This window comes from Typopeltis vanoorti, chromosome 5 (genome assembly GCF_054136105.1).
Source record: "Typopeltis vanoorti isolate ZY-2024b chromosome 5, IOZ_Tvanoo_1.0, whole genome shotgun sequence".
Lineage (NCBI taxonomy): Eukaryota > Metazoa > Arthropoda > Arachnida > Uropygi > Thelyphonidae > Typopeltis > Typopeltis vanoorti.
This window is the reverse complement of record NC_143553.1, coordinates 84,475,698-84,501,036: the sequence shown is the minus strand read 5'-3', so window position 1 is coordinate 84,501,036 and position 25,339 is coordinate 84,475,698. Positions and strand designations below refer to the sequence as shown.

Here is a 25,339-nt window from a genome sequence, read left to right as displayed (position 1 = left end):
CTAGTATTTTCACAGACAATCACAAACATCCATGCCCACGGTGGGATTCGAACCGGTAGCCTTTTGGCTGGAGAGCAGATATGTTAACCACTTGGCCAACATCATAGAATGGAGACAGTAGTCAATGGAGGCAGTACAGTACAGTACAATGACAACAGATTATATATTATATTATATATCACTCACCATCATAAATACAAAGGAGCATCCCATAGTGCAATGAAGTTCAAATGTAAAGCTAACACGGCCAATTTCAGCTGCTTGCCCATTAACTAATCGTTCCTTTCCACGAAAGCCAAGAACATCAAGGGACAAAACAAGAAAAGAATTTGTACTGTGACCTGCAGTAGTTTTTATATGATAACCATCAGGTTGCCAGGCAAATGAAGACATGCATTCTCCTTCTATAAAATCATGAAACATTATACATTTTTAAATTATGATTTTCAGAAAATTTACATTTTGCAATATTAGTAGCAAAAAGTACAGAAATAATAGTTATTATTCACTATTAATTCTTTATTGAAAGAACAAAAAACTTAGCTTTCATTTGAACAGCATACAGGTAGCAAAAGCATTAGATTGTATACTGCAGTGGAAACATAGGAAGCAGGTAGAACTCTTTCAGCCCCAACTTTTGGAAATCATAAGCAGTTAGCCTACACCTCAATCATCTATGAGCTGATATTTGAGTTGATAATGGAGTTTTAAGTGTATTTAAAAATTGTAATTTATTAACTATAAACTAAGACAAATTGATAAAGTATAAATTAGCAGAAACAGTGCAAGTTTTATGGGTTTTTTTCATCGTATTTTTTTTCGAGTTGAAGTTGTAGGGTTAAAACTCAAATTTTCATGAGAAAGCCTTACTTGGCTGCACCAAGTCTAGAAAAATATCTAATCAGCAACTACTCATAGAGCCAAACTCATAATGAACTTTCTTCTGGCAGTCTAGCATTAGAGAATCAAAAACATTATCACAAGGCTACACCAACACCACAAAAATACACACACATACACACATTCCAAAAAAAGGTCTGCTAGGTGGGGGCACTGAGAGAAATTTGCAAGGATAACTGAATGAGACCAAAGGAACTTACAAATTTGGATATTCACAAAAATAAATGCATTTCTGTGAAATTTTATTTATTAATGATAGTTGAGACAATATGTTTATTTATTGTGGTGTTTGGTATGTTTTTAATTGTAGCTTACAGTAAACAAAGGCAAAATGGCAGTATAGATGGCATGTGCAGTATAGATTTTTCCAAGATGGTTCGCTGTTATCAGTAAAAGTATACATGCATGAAGAGAATGGAGGATGTGTTTATGAATAGACTGAACAAGAGAAGCCAGAAGGTATGGATCTACAGAAAGTGTGATATTTAAATGGAATGCAAAGTGCTAAATGAGAGTCAAGAACCAGGAGTGAATATTAGACAAAAGCCAGGGACAATGAGGTGTGTAAGATTGAGAATGGTGTCAGTCAGAAGGGTGAGTGAGAGAATATGAGTGGAAAGAATATTCTTGTGAATATGGAAGATGCTGAAGGAGCAAAAGCATGCATGCTTGTGAAAACAGAAGAAAGCATGACTGACAGGACAAAAAAGAGAGGAACTGCAGGAACAAAAAGGAACATGATTGCAGATATGACAGAGAGCACCACACTAACTACCCTTCCTGCTACACTGTTGTCTTTCACTCTCCTCAATAATCTCCTGATATCCATTCTCACATTCTACTTATGCCCAACTGACAAAATGCAATACTTGAAGAATGAGATGATTAAAATGAGAAATAAGATTAGACATTTGGTGGACATGAACAGATAAATGGGAAAGAATAAAATGAAAGACAGGAGAGAAAAGAAGTGGTGAATGAATCAAGAGTGACATTGTATGGAAATTCTATTATTAAAGATATGGAGAATGTCAGGGTGCACAAGATAACAATAACATGTTCATCCTCCCAGAAGGAGGATGAACATGTTATTGATGCTTCTGATATGAGAATATATGTGCAAGGGAATTAGTGGTAGTGGTACGAGCAAATAATTTGATTGAGAATTAGGCAGCATGTGAGAATGGATATATTAGGAGATTACTGAGGAAAGTGAAAGACAATAGTGTAGCAGGAAGGGTAGTTGGTGTGATGCCTAGGTACAACAATGAGTACAAATGGTGAGTAAAATCATGAATGATATACTGTGAGATCTGTTAGGAGAAAGGAGAATGGGTTGTTAACATGTAAAATGCATTCAGGGGCAAATGGAAATAAAAGAGGAAGATTGCATTTCAATGGATTTGGTGTTAATCAACTGGAGATACTGTTGCTAGAAGGAAATGTAAAGTGATGCAATGCAAATAAGGGATCAAGAAGAAGCCACAGGTGATTTTTAAAGCGAAGGAGAGTGGAACAGGTAAGACCAAAGATTTTATGAATGTATAGGAGAGTAGTGTGAGAGATAAAAATGTGAGAAATAAGGGAGACGAGCTAATTGCATTGACTGAGTTTATTTGACCAAATATTGTAAACATGATTAGATGAGGATGTTATCCTGACTGATATACAAGTGGAAGGATATAATGGTTTTCATGAAGATATGAAGGTCGAGAAGGAAGGGGGAAGTGCTGTTGATGATAGTGGTGGAATCATGCTTGCCCAAAATTGGTATGCAAGGAGAAAATAGTGGCAGTGCTGTGAGGCAATATGGTGCTAGGTGGAGATAGATGGTATGACATCTTTATTTGGATTTGAGGCAGAGGAATATGTGGAGGATAGTGACAATGAAGTATATATGCAAAGTGAACAAGAGAAGGATGATCATTATGAGTAATTTTAGTAATAATAACATAGTATTTATTTGTTGAACATTTATTCAAGTAAAATACATATTGCCTTTAATTAGATTAAATTACTATTAAATTAAATTATTTAAAAATATATTTTTCACTGTGTAGAAATAATGGAGACAAACTCTGGTGTAGAGCAATTACATAAAAGTAAGATAAAATAACATTCAATACTTACAACCTTTATATCTAGGTCATCATCAGAAATATATTTATATATGAAGGGCAACCATGATTCCACCACTATCCTCAACAGCACTTCCCCTTCCTTCTTGCCCTTCATATCTTCATGAAAAGCATTATACCCTTCCACTTCTATATCAGTCAGGATAACATCTTCATCTAATCATGTTTACAACAATATTTGGTCAAATAAACTCAGTCAATACAATTAGTTTGTCTCACCCTGCCCATCCAAACGGTAATCTCAGTTACAGACTACCCAATTCACATAGCGCTTGTAATCCAGTTTTGGCGTACTTGTGATATTATTCACATGCAAAGTGTTTCATGCCAGAACTAATGCTCAGACTCAATTTCAAACACAATTACTACTTTAATAAATTTAGTTTAATCCTTTATCCAAGTGTAAGCAAAAACAAAAAACTTTGCAACTGAAGTATCTTCAGGACTGAGGCAACTCGTGGTAAAGGTGGACTAAGCTCTCATCACTTGTCTTAGTATCTCCCATAATGCAAAGCACATCTTCTTGCAGACATGTACAATGCCATGCATTAAGGGAAGGGCCACTACTCAGACCAGTTTTGACCTTTACTGAATGTTCAAGTGCAGGTCAAACTCCAAAAACTCAGCGTTGTTCCCCCTCAGTAACATGCTCACCCTGCCACTGAGAAGAACTCTCAGCGTTGGCTCTACCCTGTGACAGGCTCACACCCCCACCACCACCACCAAGCAGAGCTGCTCATTTGTTCATATGTCATCTGAGGGGTAACAGCAACAACACTGCCTCAGTTAACTTCATGGGCTACAGCATTGCCATTCATTATCCCCCCGCCCCAAGACCTGGGTGACAGCAACAGCAAAGCCTCAGCTAAAACCTCATGGGCTACAGCATTGCCATTCGTCACCCAAGCTTCCAACCGGTTTCAACCTTTATTGAGGTCTTATCAGTGGGAGCCGATCCAGAGGTGGTGATACTAAGGTGGAAGTAATGGAGAAGTCATATTTACCTATACGAGTTGCCAAAAGGTGTCTCACCTTATTATTAAATTACTCTGGATTAGAGAAAGATGTTGGAAGTTTTTTTCACTTGGTTAGGCTATAATAAATATAGTTTAATCCTTTATCCAAGTGTAAGCAAACAAAGTTTGCACCTGAAGCAACTCATGGTAAAGGTAGATTAGAGCGATTAGAAATGGGAGCAAACATCGGGACCGCAGTAGAAGAGCTTCGGCAGGAGTTAATGAAAATGAAAAGCGAAACGAAACATCTAGAAAAGGATATTAAACAGCTAAAGGAGAGATTGGCTGATGATAAGGAGAAAGTTAATGTTATAAAAGTAAGGATAGTCGTATATCAGTGTATGGTGACATCATTAAAGGTTGACTACTAATAAAGTGCACAAAACATGCTTTCCTGGTGGAACAATAAAACAAATAACTGATGCGCTGCAGAAAAGGAAATACCAGGCGTCAAAATTAGTGGTAGTTGTGGGCAAAAATGACAATGTTGATAGAAACTTGAGGAAGTTGTTGCAGCAGGTAAAGAAGAATAGTGTTATTTGGAAAGTCAGAGGTGTGTTGCCCAGATATGATAATAGTGAATTGGGAAGGAGAGCAGAGATAATGAATAGTAAGATGGATGAGTTGTGTGAGGCAAAGGGGAGTTCAATTTGTAAATCTGTGGAGTGAATTTGAAGGAACTTCATATGGTATAAACCTGATGGATTACATTTGAATGGGTTTGGTGTTGGGCATTTAGAAAGCACAGAATCCAGAAGTTAATGTAGCAAATGATCAGAGTCTACCTGTGGAAGAGGATAGCACAAATCAATAAATTGTACAGTAGGAGAAAGATGGATATGAGGGTGAAGATGTGGTTGCAGTAGCAGAAGGTGAGGATGAGACAGGTAAGAATGGAAATCACATTCAGGATGAAGGAAACAGGAGTGGTCAAACTGAAGACAGAGAGGTGTAGTATAGCAGCTAGAATAGAGAATGTTGGTGCTGCTGGGATGGCCTCAAACACATAGCTATTGTTATGTTTATACACAAATGCAAAAATATTCAAAACAAGAGAGCTGAGTTTGTGGCAGTGATTGAGATGGTATGCCCAAAAGTAATTGTAATAAGTGAAACTTGGTTGTCTGAGGAGGATGTGATGTAGGAAATAGAATTAGAAGGATATGTAATTTTCCGGAAGGATAGAGATGTGAAAAGAGGAGAGAGGGGAGTGCTTTTAATGATTGCAGAGGACTTGCGTCCATAAAGTGCAGAAGTTGAAGGTGCATGCACAGATTTTGAATCTGTGCGGTGCGAAGTTGAAATAAACAAGTCAGTATATCTTACAGGCTGCTGGTATAGGTCAGGGAATGAAGAGAATACTGAATGTGAAATATTTAGGCAAATTAGTTGGGCATGTAAAAGGAAGATGATTCTGATGGGAGACTTTAATTACAGGAATATAGACTGGAAGGAGGAGATAGTGTATGGGAACAGGGAGAGGGAGTTTGTGGAATTTCTGAGAGATAAGCATCTTAAGCGGCACATGATTGTAGCAACTAGAGGCTTTAATGTTTTGGATTTGGCGATAACTTCACAAGATGTAGTTGTTAATGAGGTGTTGACACTTCCGTCGGTTGGTGAGAGTGATCATGAGGTACTTGTTTGGGAAGTGATGAAACAAGAAAAGGTTACTGCCAAAAATAGACACATGTGGAAGTATAAAGCAGGTAATTATAGGAAGCTCTGTAGTCAATTAGCATCAGTACATTGGATAGATGAGATGAGTGGAAAAGATATTGAAAATGCATGGAAACTCATAAGGCATTATCTGATAAAAGCAATGTGTGACTGCATATACCAAGGGTTAAGAGAGTAAATAGAGTGGGAGTGAAATGGATGAACAGCGAAATCAAGCAAGCTATGTTAAAGGATTAAACTAAATTTATATTTCAAGCAAGCTATGCTGGAAAAGAAAATGCTATGAAGGAGGTACAAGGCAGTTGGGGATGATGAAATCCATGAAGAGTACAAGATGCAGGCCAGAAAGGTGACGAGCATGATAAAGAAAGAAAACGTGCAGTATGAGAGGAGATTGGCTGGTAAGGACAAGGTTAACTCGAGGGAATTTTTGTGTTGCATGGCATGCAAGAAGAAGAAAAATTATGGCAGACTACCATTGGTGGACAGTCATGGCAGCAGACTAACAGCTGCAAAATATAGTGGAATTATTGAATGAGCACTTTATCAGCATATATTATCCTGGTATAAATTATCTGGTACAATATATAGAAGAGAGGCAAGTATTAGGACAGGGGGGGGGGGTCTTCAACCTTTCAGACAGTGTGAGCCGCATTAAAAATTTTAAAGAAGCCCATGGGACACTAAACTATACTGCAGTATTTAGGATTGTAAGATACTTTCTAGATTCACAAGGAACGCTGTGCATTTGACAGTTTACATATCCTATAAAAATAAAAACAAACTCAGCTTTAAGAGTGTAGGCAGGAGTCGGGTTCATAATAAGTAAATACAATCAATACTTGAAAAAACATAATTTAATGAAGAAAACATTCATTTTTTACAATGTCAATGGGCAACTTACCAATCGACATCGACATGTTGGCATCAATTTTGAAAGTCGCTATGCGCAGAGTATTCTCGAGATGTTGGGTCGTAATCTGAGTTCTTGTCTTGGACTTCACGTTTCATTCTGGAGAAGAACCGCTTACATAAGTATGTGCTTCCTAACAAAACATGCCGGCAAAAATTAGGGAATGCATCCTCAGAAATGTAGTCTTTGTAAAATGTAAGCAAGGGCACATTGAATAATTTTTCTTTCAAAGAAGAGTTGTTTTGGGGTTCAAGCAGCTCCATTTGTACTGAGCCTGGTATTTCAGCTGCACAGACATTGAATGGCATTGAAAATAAATCTAAAGAAGACTGTTGATTACAAAAATCAATAAATCTCTCTTCAAACTCACTTTGCAATGCGGCTAATTTTGTAGCGTATTCATCAAGAGATGAACAGTTGGACTCAGCAAAAAGCTGAAAATGAGTTGTCTTTTTTTGCGAGTTGTGCCTCCCAAAGTTTGAGCTTGGCCACAAAAGCTTTGATGTGATCAAACAGAGTGTTCAGTAGTTGATCTTTGGATTGTAGCCGCGTATTTAGGTCATTCATATGCAACGAGATGTTGGTCACAAAGGCAATGTCTGTCATCCACTTTGGATCGTTAAATTCGTCAATCGGATTCCCCTTGGTTTGCATGAATTACTTCGCTCCTTAAGTCAAAGACTCTTTTAAGAACCCTCCCTCTGTTCAACCAATGCACATCACTGTAATAAACCATATCGATGTGATCCACTTCGCATTCTTGGATCAAAAACTCTTGGAATTGACAATGATTCAGTCCTCTTGCCCTAATAATGTTGACGACAGCCACAATAACTTTCACGACATTCTCAAATCCAATAGTTTTCATGCACAAATTCTCCTGGTGGATGAAACAGTGGCAATGGACAAAATCTTTTCCCTCTAGTTCCGGTTCTTTCTATAGCAGGCAACAAACCCTTCGTTCTTTCCCATCATAGTAGGGGCACCATCAGTTACAACACACCCTCAAGGTTGGTTAAGCTGAGGTCAAAAAGTTGGAGCATTTTCTTGGCGGCTTCAAGAATATCAGTGCCTTTCATCATTCCCTTCAGAAGTACAAGTGCTAGCAGTTCTTCTGTCACATTGAATTGTTGATCAATGCCACGGACAAAGATAGCCAGTTGTGTTGTATCCTTTACATATGTGCTCTCATCTAAGGCAAGTGAATATGACGTAAATTCGGATGACCGTTTTTTTTTTATTAAAGTTCCTTCAATGTCACTGGCAAGTTATTCGACACATCGTGCTATAGTTATCCCAGACAAACCCACTTTTTTTAAACACTTCCTTATTATTTGGGAACAAAATATCCCCAGCAGCAATGAGACACTCTTTCACAAATGCACCGTCCAACAAGGCTTTTGATTTTTTAGCAATTTTTGCAGCTATTACATAATTTACTTTGATGCATGCTTCACTCTCTTCCCTCTGCCTTTTAAACGTACCCTGCTGGGTATGTTTAAATCAATTTGGAGACGGTTCATTTTGTCGACATGAAGCTATCCTTGAAGGTGATCGAAATTGGACACATGCTTTGTCTCATAGTGTTGTTTTATATTGTATTCTTTTGATACTGACACTGACTCGCGACAAATCAAACACACTGGCTTATTGTCGATCAGCACAAAAAAAAGTACAAATTGGTCCACTTTTCATTAAAAATCCGACAAGAATCACTTGATTTACGCTTTTTACTCGTAGATGCCATAGTGATGGAAGGTGAACCCAAAAATAATCCAAAATAGCCATGTAATGGTTATTATCCACTGAATATGTCTCACACTAATGAAAAAAATCTGGCAATATAAAACCACAATAATCTATGGCTGACACGATGAACCTGCATGGTTTATACACGAATATCACACTGTTCACGACTGCCTGTAGATGAGATCCTCTTTTATTTATATGAAAATAACAAATTATCAAGAACCTTCGAGATGTATCTGGAAGGAAGTAGACAGCGCACTCGAATGAACTACTGCTTCATCCATCTACCTGCAACATTAGTACTAGTACTTAAGTACCACTTGGCGCTGGTAGATGACTGAAGAAGCATGTCTATTTAATATTTATTTTTATAGGATTTTAAGTATTAAATGCACAGCGTTCATTGTGAATCTGGAAAGCATCTTACAATTCTAAATACCGCAGTATAGCTTAGTGTCCTGGGGGCTTTAATGAAATTTTTTTTTATTTAATCGCGTTTTAATGTTACGTAGTTATTTTTTCAAAATGGCTGGCAGGCTATGGAAAAGAGCTCTGCAGGCCACAGGTGGCCTGTGGGCCATGCATTGAAGACCCCTGTATTAGGAGAATTGGAAGTGAAAGAAACAGAGGCATGTCAGATGTTGGTTGGGTTAGATGTGAATAAGGCTGTGGGAATGTATGACATATCACCACGTATGCTTAAGGAATGTGCACCACAGTTGGTTATGCCCTTGACCTGTTATTTAATGAAAGTGTTACAGTGGGAGGGTTCCTAAGGAGTAAAAAGAGGGCAAAATAGTACCACTCCACAAACATGGTTCTAAGACAGAAGTCTCCAACTATAGGCTAGTCTATATAACTGCAGTTGTGGTCAGAATACAGAATTGGGTTGATGGAGATGGTATCCTTTATGAAGGTTAGCATGGATTTATTGGATTTATAAAGGGTAGGTCCTGTTTCAGTAATTTACTTGCATTTTATGATAAGATGACGAGTGTGTTAGATAAGGGAGCATCATTTACAGTGATATTCTTAGACTTTGGAAAAGCGTTTGATAAATTACCACATGATAAGTTGATGTACAAGCTGCAGAGGATGGGAAGAGACAGTATATTGGTTAGATGGTTCAGAGATGGACTATCTGAACGATACCAGCAGGTTGTGTATGAATTTTTATAGTAGCAGTTTCTCAAAAAAGAAGGGTGACCAGTGGCGTGTCCCAGGGTTCTGTTGCTGAATCCCTTCAGGAAGATTTAAATAGACTATTTACTTGGACAAAAAAGTGGGGTTGTAGTTTTAATATCAATAAGTGCAAGGTGTTGCATTTTGGAGTGCAGAAATATAAGGCTATGTACTATATTGATGGTACCGTACCAGGAAGTGGATGAGATTAGAGATTTGGGAGTGATGGCTGACAGTAGTCTGAAGTTTACAGGGCATATTGCTAGGGTTGCAAAGGTTGCACATCATAGTGCTGCTATGATAAGAAGTACTCTACTATGCAAGGATAAGGAAGTGGTTGTGTAACTGTATAAGGCACTGGTCAAACCACACTTGGACTATTGTACTCAGATCTGGTCAACTGGTTTTCAGTGTGATGTGGAGACATTGGAGAGGGTCCAGCGACAAGTGACTAAGACAATATCAGGAGTTTGAAATACTGGCTATGGAGAGAGGTTGAAGAGATGTGGATTGCAGAGTTTGGTGGATAGGAGGAAAAGCAGTGATATGATAGAGATGTTTAAGTAAGTGAGAGGATTTTATCAGATTAATCCAGAGGGTATTATTACAAGAGTAGAACATCGAGAGTGTTCTTTCTGTATTATGCCAAAACTTCTAGATGTCTGGCCTATGTAAGAAAGACTAAAAAAGCAATATTATAAACCTATTATGTTTGTAGATGGGGGCTGCGGTTTTCAGGCAAATGAAGTAAACCTCATACAATCAAAATAGCCTTGAAAGCTGCCCAGATGTCATGAGCCTTGAGGACATTAGTGATTTTGATAGGAAGTCTACAAATGTAAGGTATGGAAACTGAAGTCTTGTAGGTTTACATCAGAATTTTGCTGTAGAGCAAGAAGAGAAATTTGTGTACAAGTTTCTGTGAATATCCATTACAAACAAGTAGTTGGAGTAGAGTTTGTAATTCTTCATTAACTTCAGAAATTAATAATTCTTCATTCCACCCTATTTTTTGGGTATATGTGTAATATCCAGTTTTTTGACAAGTGGTGCAATGAAGATGAGTGTAGGCTTGTGACAAACACCAAGTGAAAATCCTTTTTCAGCTTTTAGCTAACTCGTGCCACATTCCATGTTCAATATAGTTTCATTTCAGCTTATATTGTAATAGTTCCTACATGGTTTGTTTTTTAATAATGTTATAGTTCATATTTGCCTTTATTGTATTTATGTATTTATTTTGTATGTATTTTTAACATAGAAGAATTCAAGTATTAGTGATAAAACTAGTAGGTTTCAATTATTTTTGTATTTATCACCAAATAAAACCCAGTTTATATTATAATTATACTTATTAGTTGAAAGTTTCCATATCCAGTAAAGAGGATAAATGTTTACCAGAAATATCAACCTATTGCTCTTACTTTTCTATTACTGGCAACTAATTAGTAACCTCCAGTATGAATTTTGCTAATCTAGATCCATAAGGAATCTCCTTGCCCAAATCAACCAGCTCTAGGCATGTCCCATGTAAATTTTTGGAGAAACCTGTGCTGTCCCACTTGACATTTCCTAGGCATTTGATAGGGGTTCAGCATCATGGACTTTTCAACAAATTATCATCATGTGGACTACCTTCCTCCTTCATAATTTGATTGTCAGTTTGCTCTCAGTTTGATCACTACAAGTAATTTTGAAAGGTGTTCTTTCTTCAGATTTTCTTATTACTGCAGGTCATTCAGGTTCTCATTTCACATACCCTCTTCATTATATATATATATATATATATATAAATGACTTGCTGTCATTGATCTCAAACTCTTCTTACAGTTTTGTTTTTGTAGTCTTCACTCATCCAGCTCATACAGCAAACTTCTTGGTGCTCAAACATCTCAAGATTCAAGATCGTTTATGATAAATGCCCTAATCACTAATCTTTGCTGGGGTGAAAACAAACTAGTCACTGTCAATGCTTCCAAAACAGTTTTGTTTGATTTCTTACAAAAAAGACCTCAATCTTCTCCACTTACTTTTGATAATGCTCAACTTAACAGATGAGACCAGATCTCTCTTCTAGGACTAACTCCAGTAAGAGCCAGTCAACAAAGAGAGAGAGAGAGACCTTGTTCTTTCCTGACATAATCATATCACTTCCACAGCATCCTTAGCTTCCAAAAAACTTGACATCCCTTTCTCTCAAGATGTTACATCTCTTCTGATCAGTTTCTCTGTATAAATCTCAAATCTAACCAATGATGGAAGACTTCCCAAAAAATTCCTGATACTGTAGTTGAGATGATTATTATGTCTATTCTACAGATATTTCCACTGCAACTGTTCAGCAGAACTAGCATCCATTATGTCTCCCATTTCTGTCAGATCTGCAGGAACTTGAACAACAGCTTCTCAGCATCCCTTTACAGTCAAAATACATACTCACCAAACCTGCTTTTCTCAGTCATGGAACAGCCTCCCCCAGCATATTACAACCCTTTCCAGCATATTACAACCACTCCCCTCAACTGTTTAAGAAAAATATCAACAGATTACTTTGTCTCCAGCCCACAGATAGTATTTATTTGCTATAAGCCCTGCTGTTTCTTATGTGTGTTAATGATATATATATATTATATACATAAATGTATTTTAGTAATAAATAGTATTTCTTCTATTTTATTATTTGGCTATATAGTCATATAAGTTATATATATATATATATATATAATCATATATATATATATATATATATATATATAATCATATATATATATATATATATATATATATAATCATATATATATATATATATATATATATATAATCATATATATATATATATATATATATATATATATAATCATATATATATATATATATATATATATATATATAATCATATATATATATATATATATATATATATATATAATCATATATATATATATATATATATATATATAATCATATATATATATATATATATATATATATAATCATATATATATATATATATATATATATATATAATCATATATATATATATATATATATATATATAATCATATATATATATATATATATATATATATAATCATATATATATATATATATATATATATATAATCATATATATATATATATATATATATATATAATCATATATATATATATATATATATATATATAATCATATATATATATATATATATATATATATAATCATATATATATATATATATATATATATAATCATATATATATATATATATATATATATAATCATATATATATATATATATATATATATAATCATATATATATATATATATATATATATAATCATATATATATATATATATATATATATATAATCATATATATATATATATATATATATATATAATCATATATATATATATATATATATATATATAATCATATATATATATATATATATATATATATAATCATATATATATATATATATATATATATAATCATATATATATATATATATATATATATAATCATATATATATATATATATATATATATAATCATATATATATATATATATATATAATCATATATATATATATATATATATAATCATATATATATATATATATAATCATATATATATATATATATAATCATATATATATATATATATATATATATATAATCATATATATATATATATATATAATCATATATATATATATATATATATAATCATATATATAGATATATATATATATATATAAAATCATATATATATATATATATAAAATCATATATATATATATATATATATATATATAAAATCATATATATATATATATATATAATCATATATATATATATATATATATATATATAAAATCATATATATATATATATATATAATCATATATATATATATATATATATATATATAAAATCATATATATATATATATATATAATCATATATATATATATATATATATATATATAAAATCATATATATATATATATATATAATCATATATATATATATATATATATAATCATATATATATATATATATAAAATCATATATATATATATATATATAATCATATATATATATATATATATATATAATCATATATATATATATATATATAATCATATATATATATATATATATATATATATATATATATATATAATCATATATATATATATATATAATCATATATATATATATATATATATATATATATATATAGATCAGATATATATACACACACACACACACACACACACACACACACACACACTGCTTGGAAAGAAGTCAACAGACACTATAGTGTGAGGAGCAACCAGCCATGCCACTCACCTTAATAAGATGTAGGACAGTCTTTCATTGCAATGACTGCAGCAATCCTAAGGGGAATACTTTCCACAAGCATATTATTATTATTATTACCAAAGAAGGGGGGGAGGTGCTTAAGGGTCAAAGCTGTATAACTGAGAGGAGACCTCCACATGGTCTTAAAAGGAATGCGGAGAACCGACAGGGCTTCTGACCTAATGTCCAATCCTCACCTTCTCGTGGTGCACCCTGCTGGGTATCTACCTGGATACTGAATGGACGAGGATGGGCTGGCAATTTGGGATTTAGCTGACCAAATTGTATTCTTATTGGCTTAAACCAATATACAAAATGATGGTACAACATGACAAAATTTCATGCCGGCTGGGGCGTCGCCCGATTAAACAAGGTCCCCCCCGTTGTTTTCACCAGGGAACCAAGGCGAACAGCGAAAAGTCAGCTACTGGAACAAATCTGAAAAAACACCCCAACTCAATATCATCAGAGTTAAAGATTGGTACTATCAATATAAGAAACCTGAATGGCAAAGAAATGGAGCTAGCTGAGGAATTAGATAAGTACCAGATTGACATAATAGGGGTGACTGAAACAAAAAAGACAAAAACTGGTGAGATCTATCTGAGCAAAAAATACAAAATGTTATATTCAGGCAATGACAATCAAGGAAAAGAAGGAGTAGCCATAGTATTCAACACAAAATATGAGGCTAATCTTCTTGAATGGCAGGCAGTCTCAAGTAGAGTGATGTGGGCAAATATAAGAATGGGGAATTGGTTAGTATGCTTGTTGTAACCACAGAAGGTTACAACAGGCATACAGTCAGGAATACATATCCATACTTGAAGTAGAAAAAGTCTATCAAAAGCTTGAAATGTAGAAAGGCAGCAGGAGTAGATGATATTTGACCAGAAATGCTGAAGTATAGTGGTACAAAAGTCTTACAGTGCTGCACTGCATAGTTCAGAAGGCCTGGACAGAGGGACGAATTTTTGATGATTGGAGTAGAGCTCTCATTGTACCCATATATAAAAAGGGAAATAAAACTGAATGTGAGAATTACAGAGGCATTTCCCTACTGAGTGTTCCTGGCAAGATTTATATCAGTATACTTGAGAAATGGTTGAGAAGAATTGTGGAAGAAAAGCTTGGTGAAGAACAAGCTGGATTCAGGCCAAATAGAGGCTGTACGGATCAGATCAGATCTTCACTTTACGACAAATAGTTGAGAAAGCATGGGAATATAACAAAGATCTGTATTTAAGTTTTGTCGATCTGGAAAAGGCATATGACAAGGTGCCAAGAGAGAAGCTATTCAATACTCTACAGTTATACGGTGTCAATGGGGCATTATAACAAGCAATACTTAGTCTTTATTTGAGTTGCAAGTCAGCAGTTAGAATTGAAGGAAGTACAGGAAGATGATTTAATGTTAAATCTGGTGTGAGACAAGGATGTACATTATCCCCTCTGTTATTCATTATCTATATGGATCACATTATGAAGGAAAGTGGTATTAAACATGATATCAGAATTGGAGATGTTAATGTATGCTCTTTGCTTTATGCAGACGATGTTATAATTCTAAATAAATCCACTACAAGTCTGCAAGATTCACTGACTAAATTGAATAACTGTTTTAATAGATATGGTATGAAGGTTAGCAATAAAAAGACAAAGACAATGAAAATAAGCAGAATCATTGAAAATGTCAACTGTGTTGTGAATGGAGAACCTGTGGAACAAGTAAAACATTTCACCTACTTAGACACGATTTTTAGCGAAGATGGTAAATTAAATATGGAAATAGACAACAGAATCAACAAAGCTGGTATGGTAGGAAGTCAATTGAATAAATTCATATGGAATAAGAGAGAAATTAGTGGAACACTAAATTAGCTGTATACAAGACAGTGTTCAAACCAGTTTTAACTTATGGATCTGAGAGCTGGGTCAGAAGTAAAACACCTGACCAAAGACTAAAGATTGCAGATATGAGAGTTCTGAACAGATGGCATGAACGGCAATATCATATTAAAAACGAGGATATTAGGAAAGAACTAGACATTGTCAGCATCCAGGAATGTGTTAGCAAAGCTAATCTCAGGTGGTATGGTCACTTAAACAGAATGGGTGAAGAAAAATTAGCAAAACAAGTATTCTCTACCAGGTTGGCAGGAAAACGACCCAGGGAAAGACCAAGATATAGGTGAATTGATACGGTACAAAGTGCCTTAGACGATAGAAATATAAGATCTGATAATATTGGGGTCTTGACAAGTAACAGACTGATATGGAGGAAAATTGTAGACAGGAAGTTAGTAATGATGTGAGTTTGTCGTGTAGTACAATCATATCCTATACGCCCCTTGAGGGTACATGTCAGGAATTTGATGATGATGATGATTACCAAAGACCCCATGGAGTCGAAGACTCATCTAGGAGGTTCTTTTATCATACACACAGTTCATCATACCGTGCTTTTAAACACTCAAATTCTCTGCAGACACAACACTCTCAGGCAAGGCATTCTAATCATTCACAACTCTGCATGAAAAAAACCTGCTTCTCACTCCCTACTCACACCCTCTTCATGCAGTTTCCGGGGATGACCTCTGGTTCTCCCCTGATCTCCCACTGTTTTCTGTAGAACCTCTCCAGCAGTGATCCTATAACAACCCCTTAATAACTTGGAATTCTCTATCATATCTCCCCTCTTCCTTCTGTCCAACCAGACTCTGCAAGTTGCATCTTCTCAATCTTTCTCATACTCGACATTCTAGAGATCAGAAACTACCTTAGTCAATTGCCTCTGGAACCTCTCCAACATATCTTCGTCCATTTGAAAACCAGGTGACCAAATCTGGGCACAATAGTCTATGTGTGGCCTAATCAAAGCCTTATACAAGAATTTCCCTACTTCTACAAGTCAGTGTCCTCTGCATCATTTCCAGAAGCCTTTGTGTTGTCTTCACAATTTTGGCTGTGTCCCCCTAAATTTCAGATCTTTATCCACTATCATCCCCAGATCTCTTATTTCCTCCACCTCCAACAATATATCCTGACCAAGAATAAATGCTGCATCCCATCTTTGTTTTCCAAATTTTAAAACTTTTCATTTTGCAACATTGAATCCATTCCCACAGCCTTATTAACATCTAACCCAATCAACTTTTGATTCTTTCAATTTGAATTCTCCTAATACTTTCCTTCCTTCTACATACTGCTCAGTATCATTTACATCTGTATGTTAATTTTAAGTTCTGGGAGAAACTCATGTTAGAGGATTAATTGAAGTGAAACAGCACAGAGAAAGGATTAAAAATATCATTTAATTCTTCCAATATTTCCTCTCAGTCACTGAGACATCACTAGGGAGTACAATATGAGACTTCTCTCTCTCTCTCTCTCTCTCACACACACACACACACAGAAAGGAAACACAAAACGAACGTGTTTTGTCTTTCACACCATCATGCTCCATCACAGTAAATTTAGAAGAGAAAGACTATTTTTGGAATCTGCAGCTACTTTCAGAATTCAGCCTAATTGAAATAAATATGGTTGCATTAAACTTTCCAAAATATGAGAAACATTAATTCTTTGAGATCCAAGTTTACATCTTAGGGCTCCAACAGGTACCCAACAGAGGGCACCCCAACTAGTTAGGGTCTTTCGTCCACATGTTTCACTTGATTTTGTGCTGCTTTTGTTTGTGTTACAAGTCTCATATTGTACTCCCTAACAATGTCTCAGTAAATGAGACAAAATACTGGAAGAATTAAATATTTTTAGTTCTTTCTTGGTGCTGTTTCACTTCATTAAGCCTCTAACATGAACAACAGTATGACATACACTAATAAAGTGCTCATTCAATAATTCCACTATATCATTTGCAACAGTCACTCTGCTGCCATTACTATTCACCAGTGTTCACCTGCCATAATTATTCTTCCTCTTGCTTGCCATATAGCAGAAGAATTCTCTTCAATTATCCTTGGCCTGACTAGCCAATTTCCTCTCACACTGCACCTTTTCTTTCTTTACCATGCTCGTCACTTTCCTAGCCAGCACATTATACTCCTCATGGATCTGGTCACCACTGTCTTGTACCCTTTCCATGACAATTTCTTTTCTAGCACAGCTTGCTTGATTTCAATTTTCATCCATTTCACTCCTACTCTATTTACTCACTTAACCCTCAGTATGCAGTCATACATTGCTTTTGTCAGATACTGCCATATGAAATCTCATGCACTATTAAGATATTTCTGCACAGTTCATCTACCCCAATGTATTGATGCTAGTTGACTACAGATCTTCTCATACACCCACCTTATAATTCCACATATATCCTTTTCTTTTGGCAATAACCTTTTCTTGCTTTCCCCAAACAAGTATCTCATGATCACTTTCACCAACTGCAGTAGTGTTAATACCTCATTAATAACCACATCTTGTGAAGATATCATCAAATCCAAAACCTCTAGTTGCTTTATCCCTCAAAAATTCAGTAAATTCACCTTCCTTGTTCCCAATCTACATTCCTGTAATTAAAGTCACCCATTAGAATCATGTTCTTACCTGCCCAACCAATTTGCCTAAACATTTCACAATCAGTATTCTCTACAATCCCTGGCCTAAAATACTGTAATATTGTGTTAATTTCAACTTCACACCACACACGTTGAAAATCTTCACATGTACTGCCATTTTCAACTTCCACTCTTTGCGAACACAATTCCTCTACAATCATTAACAGTAACCCCCCCCCCCACACACACACACACACAATCCTCTTTTCAAATTTCACCTTCTGGAAAATTGTATATCCTTCCATTTCTATTCCTGAAAGTATATCACCCTCAGACAACCAAGTTTCACTTACACAAATTATCTTTGAGCATACTGACTCAATCAATGCAACAAACTCAGCTCTCTTAGTTTGAATACTCCTTATGTTTGTGTACAAACATAATAATCCTCCTGTCTTTGAGGTCATTTCACCAACAACAACATTCTCTGCTCAAGCCACTATAACACAACTCTCTCTCTCTCTCTCTCTCTCTTCAGTCTTAACCACTCCTATTTCCTTGATCCTGCTTCTGATTGACATTCATATCTGTCTCATCCCCACCTTTATGCATTCCATGATCTTGTCCTGCTGCAATCACATCTTCATCTTTGTTTGACTGTGCTATCCTGCTTCACAATTACCTTTTGATCATTAATTACACTAACTTCTCGATTCTATGCCTTGTCAGCAAACAATGGCTTCTCTAAATGTCCAACACCAAACTCATTCAAATGCAATACATCAACCTTAAACCATTCCAACTTTCTTTCAAATTAACTCCACATATTCATAAACTGAACTCCCTTTACCTCACACAACTCAACCAGTATGCTACTCATTATCTCTGCTCTCCTTCTTAAGTTACTATTATCATATCTGGGCAACACCTTCCACAATAACTTCCTCAAGTCCTTATCAATATTCCTTTTTTCACTATTTAATTCATTTTTTTACCACAACTACCACTAATTCTGATGCCTGCCCTTTCCTTCTCTGCAAAGTATCAGTTATTTGTTTCAATGTTCCACCAGGAAAGCATGTTTTGTGCACTTTTTTATTCATCACACCTTAATGATTGAATCCCCATACAATACTATACGATTATCCTTTGACTGTTTCTTCATAATACTAACTTCCTCCTCATTCATATGAGCCAACCTCTTGTTTAGATGTTTAATCTCATCTTCCTGACACTTCATTTTCAACCCTTATCTAAGCTCTTCCACTCCACTCCACTCTCTTTGTTATTGTTGCTAACACTTCTATCCAATTTCTGCTAGTTATGCTAGTTCTCATTTTGAAACACTCCAACCTACATCACACTTTTTACATATTACTATTACTATTATTATGGGCAACTCCAGGGAGTCATTAGACTCATCGAGGGAGGCCCCAAATCATATTCATCACAACTATTCAACATTCATACAGTATCTATCATACCTCGCCTTAAACTCATTCACTGTCACAGCATCCACCACAGACTCAGGGAGCACATTCCACTCATTCAGTACTCTAAAAGTAAAGAACCCAGCTCTAACACCTTTACTAACCACACTTTTGCCCAGTTTCCATGGATGTCCCCTAGTCCTCCCACAACCAGCCCTGTTCTCAAAAATATCTTCTGAATTAATTTTATAGAAACCCTTCAGTAATTTGAATGTCTCAATCATATCTCCCCTCCTCCGCCCATCAACCAATTAATGGTTGATAGGCGGAGGAGGGGAGATATGATTGAGACATATATTAATGCTTTCCTTCTTTTCATTCAACCTAACATTATACAAATCTCTCACATTTCTTGATGGTTACATAAAACAATTCTCACAATACATCCAATGAGAAAAAAAAACAGGGTGGGGCTTGATCTTTGTGCTGAAGCTTTCCATGCTACAGACATGCACTTCCTTATGGATGCCATTTTCAGAAAGCATATGGTCAGTAGAAAGAGAAATGATTGCAGAGAATTTTTTCTGTGATAATCTTGCTGGATGGAGAAAGTGGTGAGGCGTCTATTGCAGATTACATATTAGAGCTGTTTAATAATCACTTCATTACAGCATTTCCTTCTGGTGGATATGATTTTATCCCTAGAGAGAGAAGGAGGAATGGCAGATTAGAAGTGAATGAAACAGGATATGTGTAGAACACTAAATAATCTGGATATCAATAACACAGCAAGACTGGATGAGATTTATTCACTTGTTTGAAGGGAATGTGCTAAAGAACAGATAATGTTCGGTGACCTAGTTGTTCAGTCACCAAGAATCCCTAAGGGGGGCACATTCAAAATGGAGCCAAACTATACACCAGTTTTCATTTTGTCTGTGGTTGTTAAGATTTTCGAAAAACTGGTAAAGGTGCATATAAAAGACTTGGACAGGTGAAGACAATGCTATTTATGGAAGTCAGTATGATTTGTTAAATGACACTCGTTTCAGTAACTGTCATACTTTATAATAAAGCAGAAAATGTTACTTAATGAGGGGGAATACATATACTGTAATTTTTCTGTATTTTAAAAAAGGTATTCACAGTTTGATAATTAATTGATGCACAATTATTTGTTATCTTACAAATATTAAAGATATCAAAGAATTGTGTATGGAGAGGAAATATCAAGTAACACGAAGGTTATAAGTGGGACTCCACAGGCTTAATGGTTCAGGGACTATTAATATTTATCCTTAATGTAAATGATATTTGCAATGGATTGCATGAATATGTCAGCTATCTGCAGATGACATGAAAATAGGGTGACTAGAAATGATTCGAACTTTTCCAGACTATTGAAATCTTCATGATGGGCCCTTACTTCGTGTAATATATATCTGTTATATTATCTGTAGACTGGTCATCTCCCCTTCTTTCTTCTCTTCTTGCTCCTTACACCCAATGCTATTAGGGTATTCGAGGGCTAGGGTGAATCTTTCCTATCTTGCTATATCATTTCGCCTATTGCAGCCACCGAAGGAGGCAAGCTAGCCCCAATAGGTGCAGGTCCCAAGCCCGGATAAATGGCTAGGGTTGATGTCATGAAAGGCATCCAGTCATAAAACTTCACTGCCAGCTCTAGCTATGATCAAATGAGTCAAAACGAAAGTGATACAAGGGCTAGGGCGTATCCCTTAAGCGATGAGCAGCCACATTGCGCTACAGCTGCGAGAAGTGGACAAGGGCTACCACATCAAGGGCAGGTGCAGTTAAAGAAGCGAGCCTAGCAAGTGGAGAGAATGTTGCGAGTGGGAACGTTGAATGTTGGAAGCATGACTGGAAGGGGAAGAGAGGTGACAGACATGATGAGGAAGAGGAAGAGGAAGTTGGACATTTTATGCGTGCAGGAGACAAGGTGGAAGGGGTAAAAGGCAAAGTAACTAGGAGATGGGTATAAATTGTTCTACTCCTGGAGCAAATAAAGAGGGAAGAAATGGTGTCAGAATTGTGGTGTGTGGCAGAATGAAGGGTGAAGTACTGGAAGTGGGTAGGAGGAACGACAGGATCGTGCGAATGAAACAGGGTCTTGGAGAAGAGCAACTGGTCGTCTTATATGTGTATGCCCCACAAGTTGGCTGTACAGTAGAAGAGAAAGATGAATTCTGGAACGTGCTAGACGAAGAAATGAGGGAACTGGAAGAAAACTAGATGGTGATTGTCGGAGGAGACTTGAATGGACACATAGAGAGACAGAATAGGGACTGTGAAAGGGTGCATGGTGGCCATGGAGTGGAAATGAACTAGGAAGGAGAGAAGATTTTGGACTTTGCAGTAGCGTTTGATCTGGCAATTGTGAACTTCTTTTTCTGTAAGAGGGAAGAGCATTTGATAACATTTAGAAGTAGCAACAATAGTTCACAGATTGACTACATTTTGACTAGAAGAAAACATCTTAAGGCAGTAACAAATTGTAAGGTAATCCCAACAGATCAAGTGGCGCAGCAACACTGGCTGCTGTGTGCAGACTTTAAAATAAAGTCGAAGATAAGAACCTTTGGAAGCCATGGGAGGAAGAAAATTAAGTGGTTTCGCTTAAAAGAAGAGAGTGTGAGGAACCGTTTTAGGGAGAAGGTGTTAGAGAGGATTTCGGATGGACTAGAAAGTGTACAAGACTGGTGGAGACATAATTCAAAAGTAATTCTAAGCTGTGCAATTGAGGTGCTTGGTGAAACATCTGGAAAGATTAGAGAGAGCAGAAGGAGGGTTGGTGGTGGAATAATAATGTACAAGAAGCAGTGACTGCTAAGATGAAAGCAAAGCAGAGTGGGACGAGTCAAGAGTGGAAGAGGACAGAGATTAGTACAGAGAGAAAAGCAAGAAGCCAAGAGAGTTGTTGCACATGTGAAGGCCATGGCATATCAAGACCTTTATGATCAATTAGAAACAAAGGAAGGACAGAGAAAGATTTATTGATTGGCAAAATGTAGAAATAAGGCATCAGAGGATATCGTACATGTGAGGCAGATCAAAGACTCTGGAGGAAGGGTATTAAGGAGGGATGTGGATATAAGAAACAGATGGAGAATATACCATATTTGCCGGCATATAAGATGCTCTTTTTTCTTTGAAAATAAGTCTGTAAAACAGGGTCCGTCTTATACGCTGATATTCAGTTTTTTATTACTTTCATTTGTGGAAATTTTCTCTGTTCCGAGTTATGCGATTTCTTTCTTCCTTTCTTGTGGTGTGTGTGAGAGCATTCCAGTTAGGTAGAATTCAGTGGATGCACATGCGCTGTCATCGACGATCACAGCTGTTAAATCACAGATCTGCCGTTAAATTTTCTCTAAATTTCTTGGCAAATTATGGCTGAAAAATGTCGGTATTGCTGCAATATTGCATGCAAGCTACGTGTGGTTGCATATGCTAAAGAACATGGAAGCAGGGTTGCAGAGAAGCATTTTGGGCCACCCAACTGAGAAAATGATAAGAATTTGGGGGGGGGGGGGGGATCAGGAAGTGGATCTAATTAAAGCAACTCACAGTAAATATAACCTACGACGTGGAAATGCAAAATGGCCAGAACTTGAGGCAGAACTGTTGGATTTTAGACCACAGAAAAGGTGGACTTTCAGTGTCTACAAAAATGATTATTCATCAAGCGAAAGCGATAGCCACTAACAGAGGTATCGCAAACTTTACTGGATCAACATCATGGTGGTCAAGATTCATGAAGAGAAAACAGCTATGTATGCAGACTAAAACAAAAATATCACAAAAGATGCCAGCTGAATATAAAGAAAAAATTGAATTTCATTGATTCATCATTAGTTAAATTAGGTATTTGTTGAAAGTAGACCTACTTATTATTTTATATTTGAAATACTGTAAATTCATTATAATATTCAGTGATAAAGTTTTTTCTGAAAAAATGTGTACAAAAAGGGGTATGCGTCCTATATGCCGGTGCGTCTTATATGCCGGCAAATACGGTACTTTGAAGGGCTTTTGAATGAAGAAAATGCAGGGTCTCACAGAGAAGATGGGGAGCCTTATGAGAGGATGGTGCAGAACATCAGTAGAGTGGAAATGAAGGAAGCCATAAAGAGGATGAAGAATGGAAAATCGGTGGGCCCTGATAGGATCCCAGTAGAGGCATGGAAGGCACTGGGGGAAGAGGGAATTGACCTGCTGTGAGACCTGTTAATAAAAGCTTGTCAACAGGAAAATATACCTGAGGAATGGAAGGGAAAGTACTCTTGTCCCCATCTACAAGAATAAAGGGGATGCACAAGACTAAGAATTACAGAGGAATAAAATTGATGTCCCACACAATGAAAATCCTAGAGAGGGTTCTTGATGGAAGACTGAGGAAGGAGGTTGAGATTGCAAAGGAGCAATTTGGCTTCATGCCTGGTTGATCGATGACAGATGCTATCTTTGGGTTACGACAGATGATGGAAAAGTTTTGAGAGAAACAACGGGAGCTACATCTGGTATTTATTGATCTGGAGAAAGCGTATGATAGAGTGCCAAGGCAAGAAGTCTGGAGGTGTCTGAGGAAGAAGAAGGTATCAGAGAAATATGTCAGATTGGTGCAGGAGATGTACAGAAATGTGAAGACAATCAAACCTGCCTGGGAGAGACAGAAAGTTTTCCAGTGACAGTTGGCTTGCATCAAGGGTCAGCATTAAGTCCATTCCTGTTTAATATTGTGGTGAAGGTGGTGACAGAGGAAGTAAGAGAAGATGCACCTTGGACTATGCTGTATGTAGATGACATCATGCTGTGCAGAATCAAGAGAAGAAGTAGCAGTTAAACTGGAAAGTTGGAGGAAAGTACTGGAAGAGAGAGGTATGAGACTGAGCAGAAGTAAGACAGAGTATATGTGTTGCAAAGTGGATGGCAGCCAGGAGACAGATCTGGAGCTGGAAGGAAATGTCATCAGGAAGGTCAGTGACTTTAGATACTTAGGTTCAACAATGAAAGAGGATGGTGAAGCTGAGAAGGAAGTGGAATGCAGGATACAAGCAGGATGGAGGAACTGGAGAGGGATGGCTGGAGTGCTATGCGATAAGAGGGTGCCGATCAATCTAAAGGGCAAAATCTACAGGACAGTAGTCAGACCAGCTCTGACGTATGCTATGGAAACTGTGGCCCTTAGGAAAAATAACATCAGCAGGATGGAGTTAGCAGAGATGAGAATGCTTAGGTGGATGTGCGGTGTGACCAGAAAGGATCGTCTGAGAAATGACTATGTAAGGGGAACGGTGAAAGTTACGAACTTAGGAGCAAAGATACAGGAGGCAAGGTTGAGATGGTTTGGTCATGTGATGAGAAGGAAGGAAGAGTGTGTGGGAAGAAAGATCATGCAGATGGATGTGCAGGGGAG

At 36.2% G+C, this 25,339-nt stretch overlaps 1 protein-coding gene across 3 annotated transcripts in view; it reads right to left on the bottom strand.

Moving 5' to 3' along the window:
• LOC150106608 (endosome/lysosome-associated apoptosis and autophagy regulator family member 2-like) overlaps nucleotides 1-25,339 on the bottom strand; it is a 594,368-nt gene that overhangs the window by 329,922 nt on the left and 239,107 nt on the right. For all 3 annotated transcript variants that reach the window (XM_090392568.1, XM_090392569.1, XM_090392567.1), the window contains one exon: nucleotides 187-404. In XM_090392568.1, coding sequence (XP_090248694.1) covers nucleotides 187-404 — 218 coding nt within the window. The remainder of the gene's footprint in view (nucleotides 1-186; nucleotides 405-25,339) is intronic.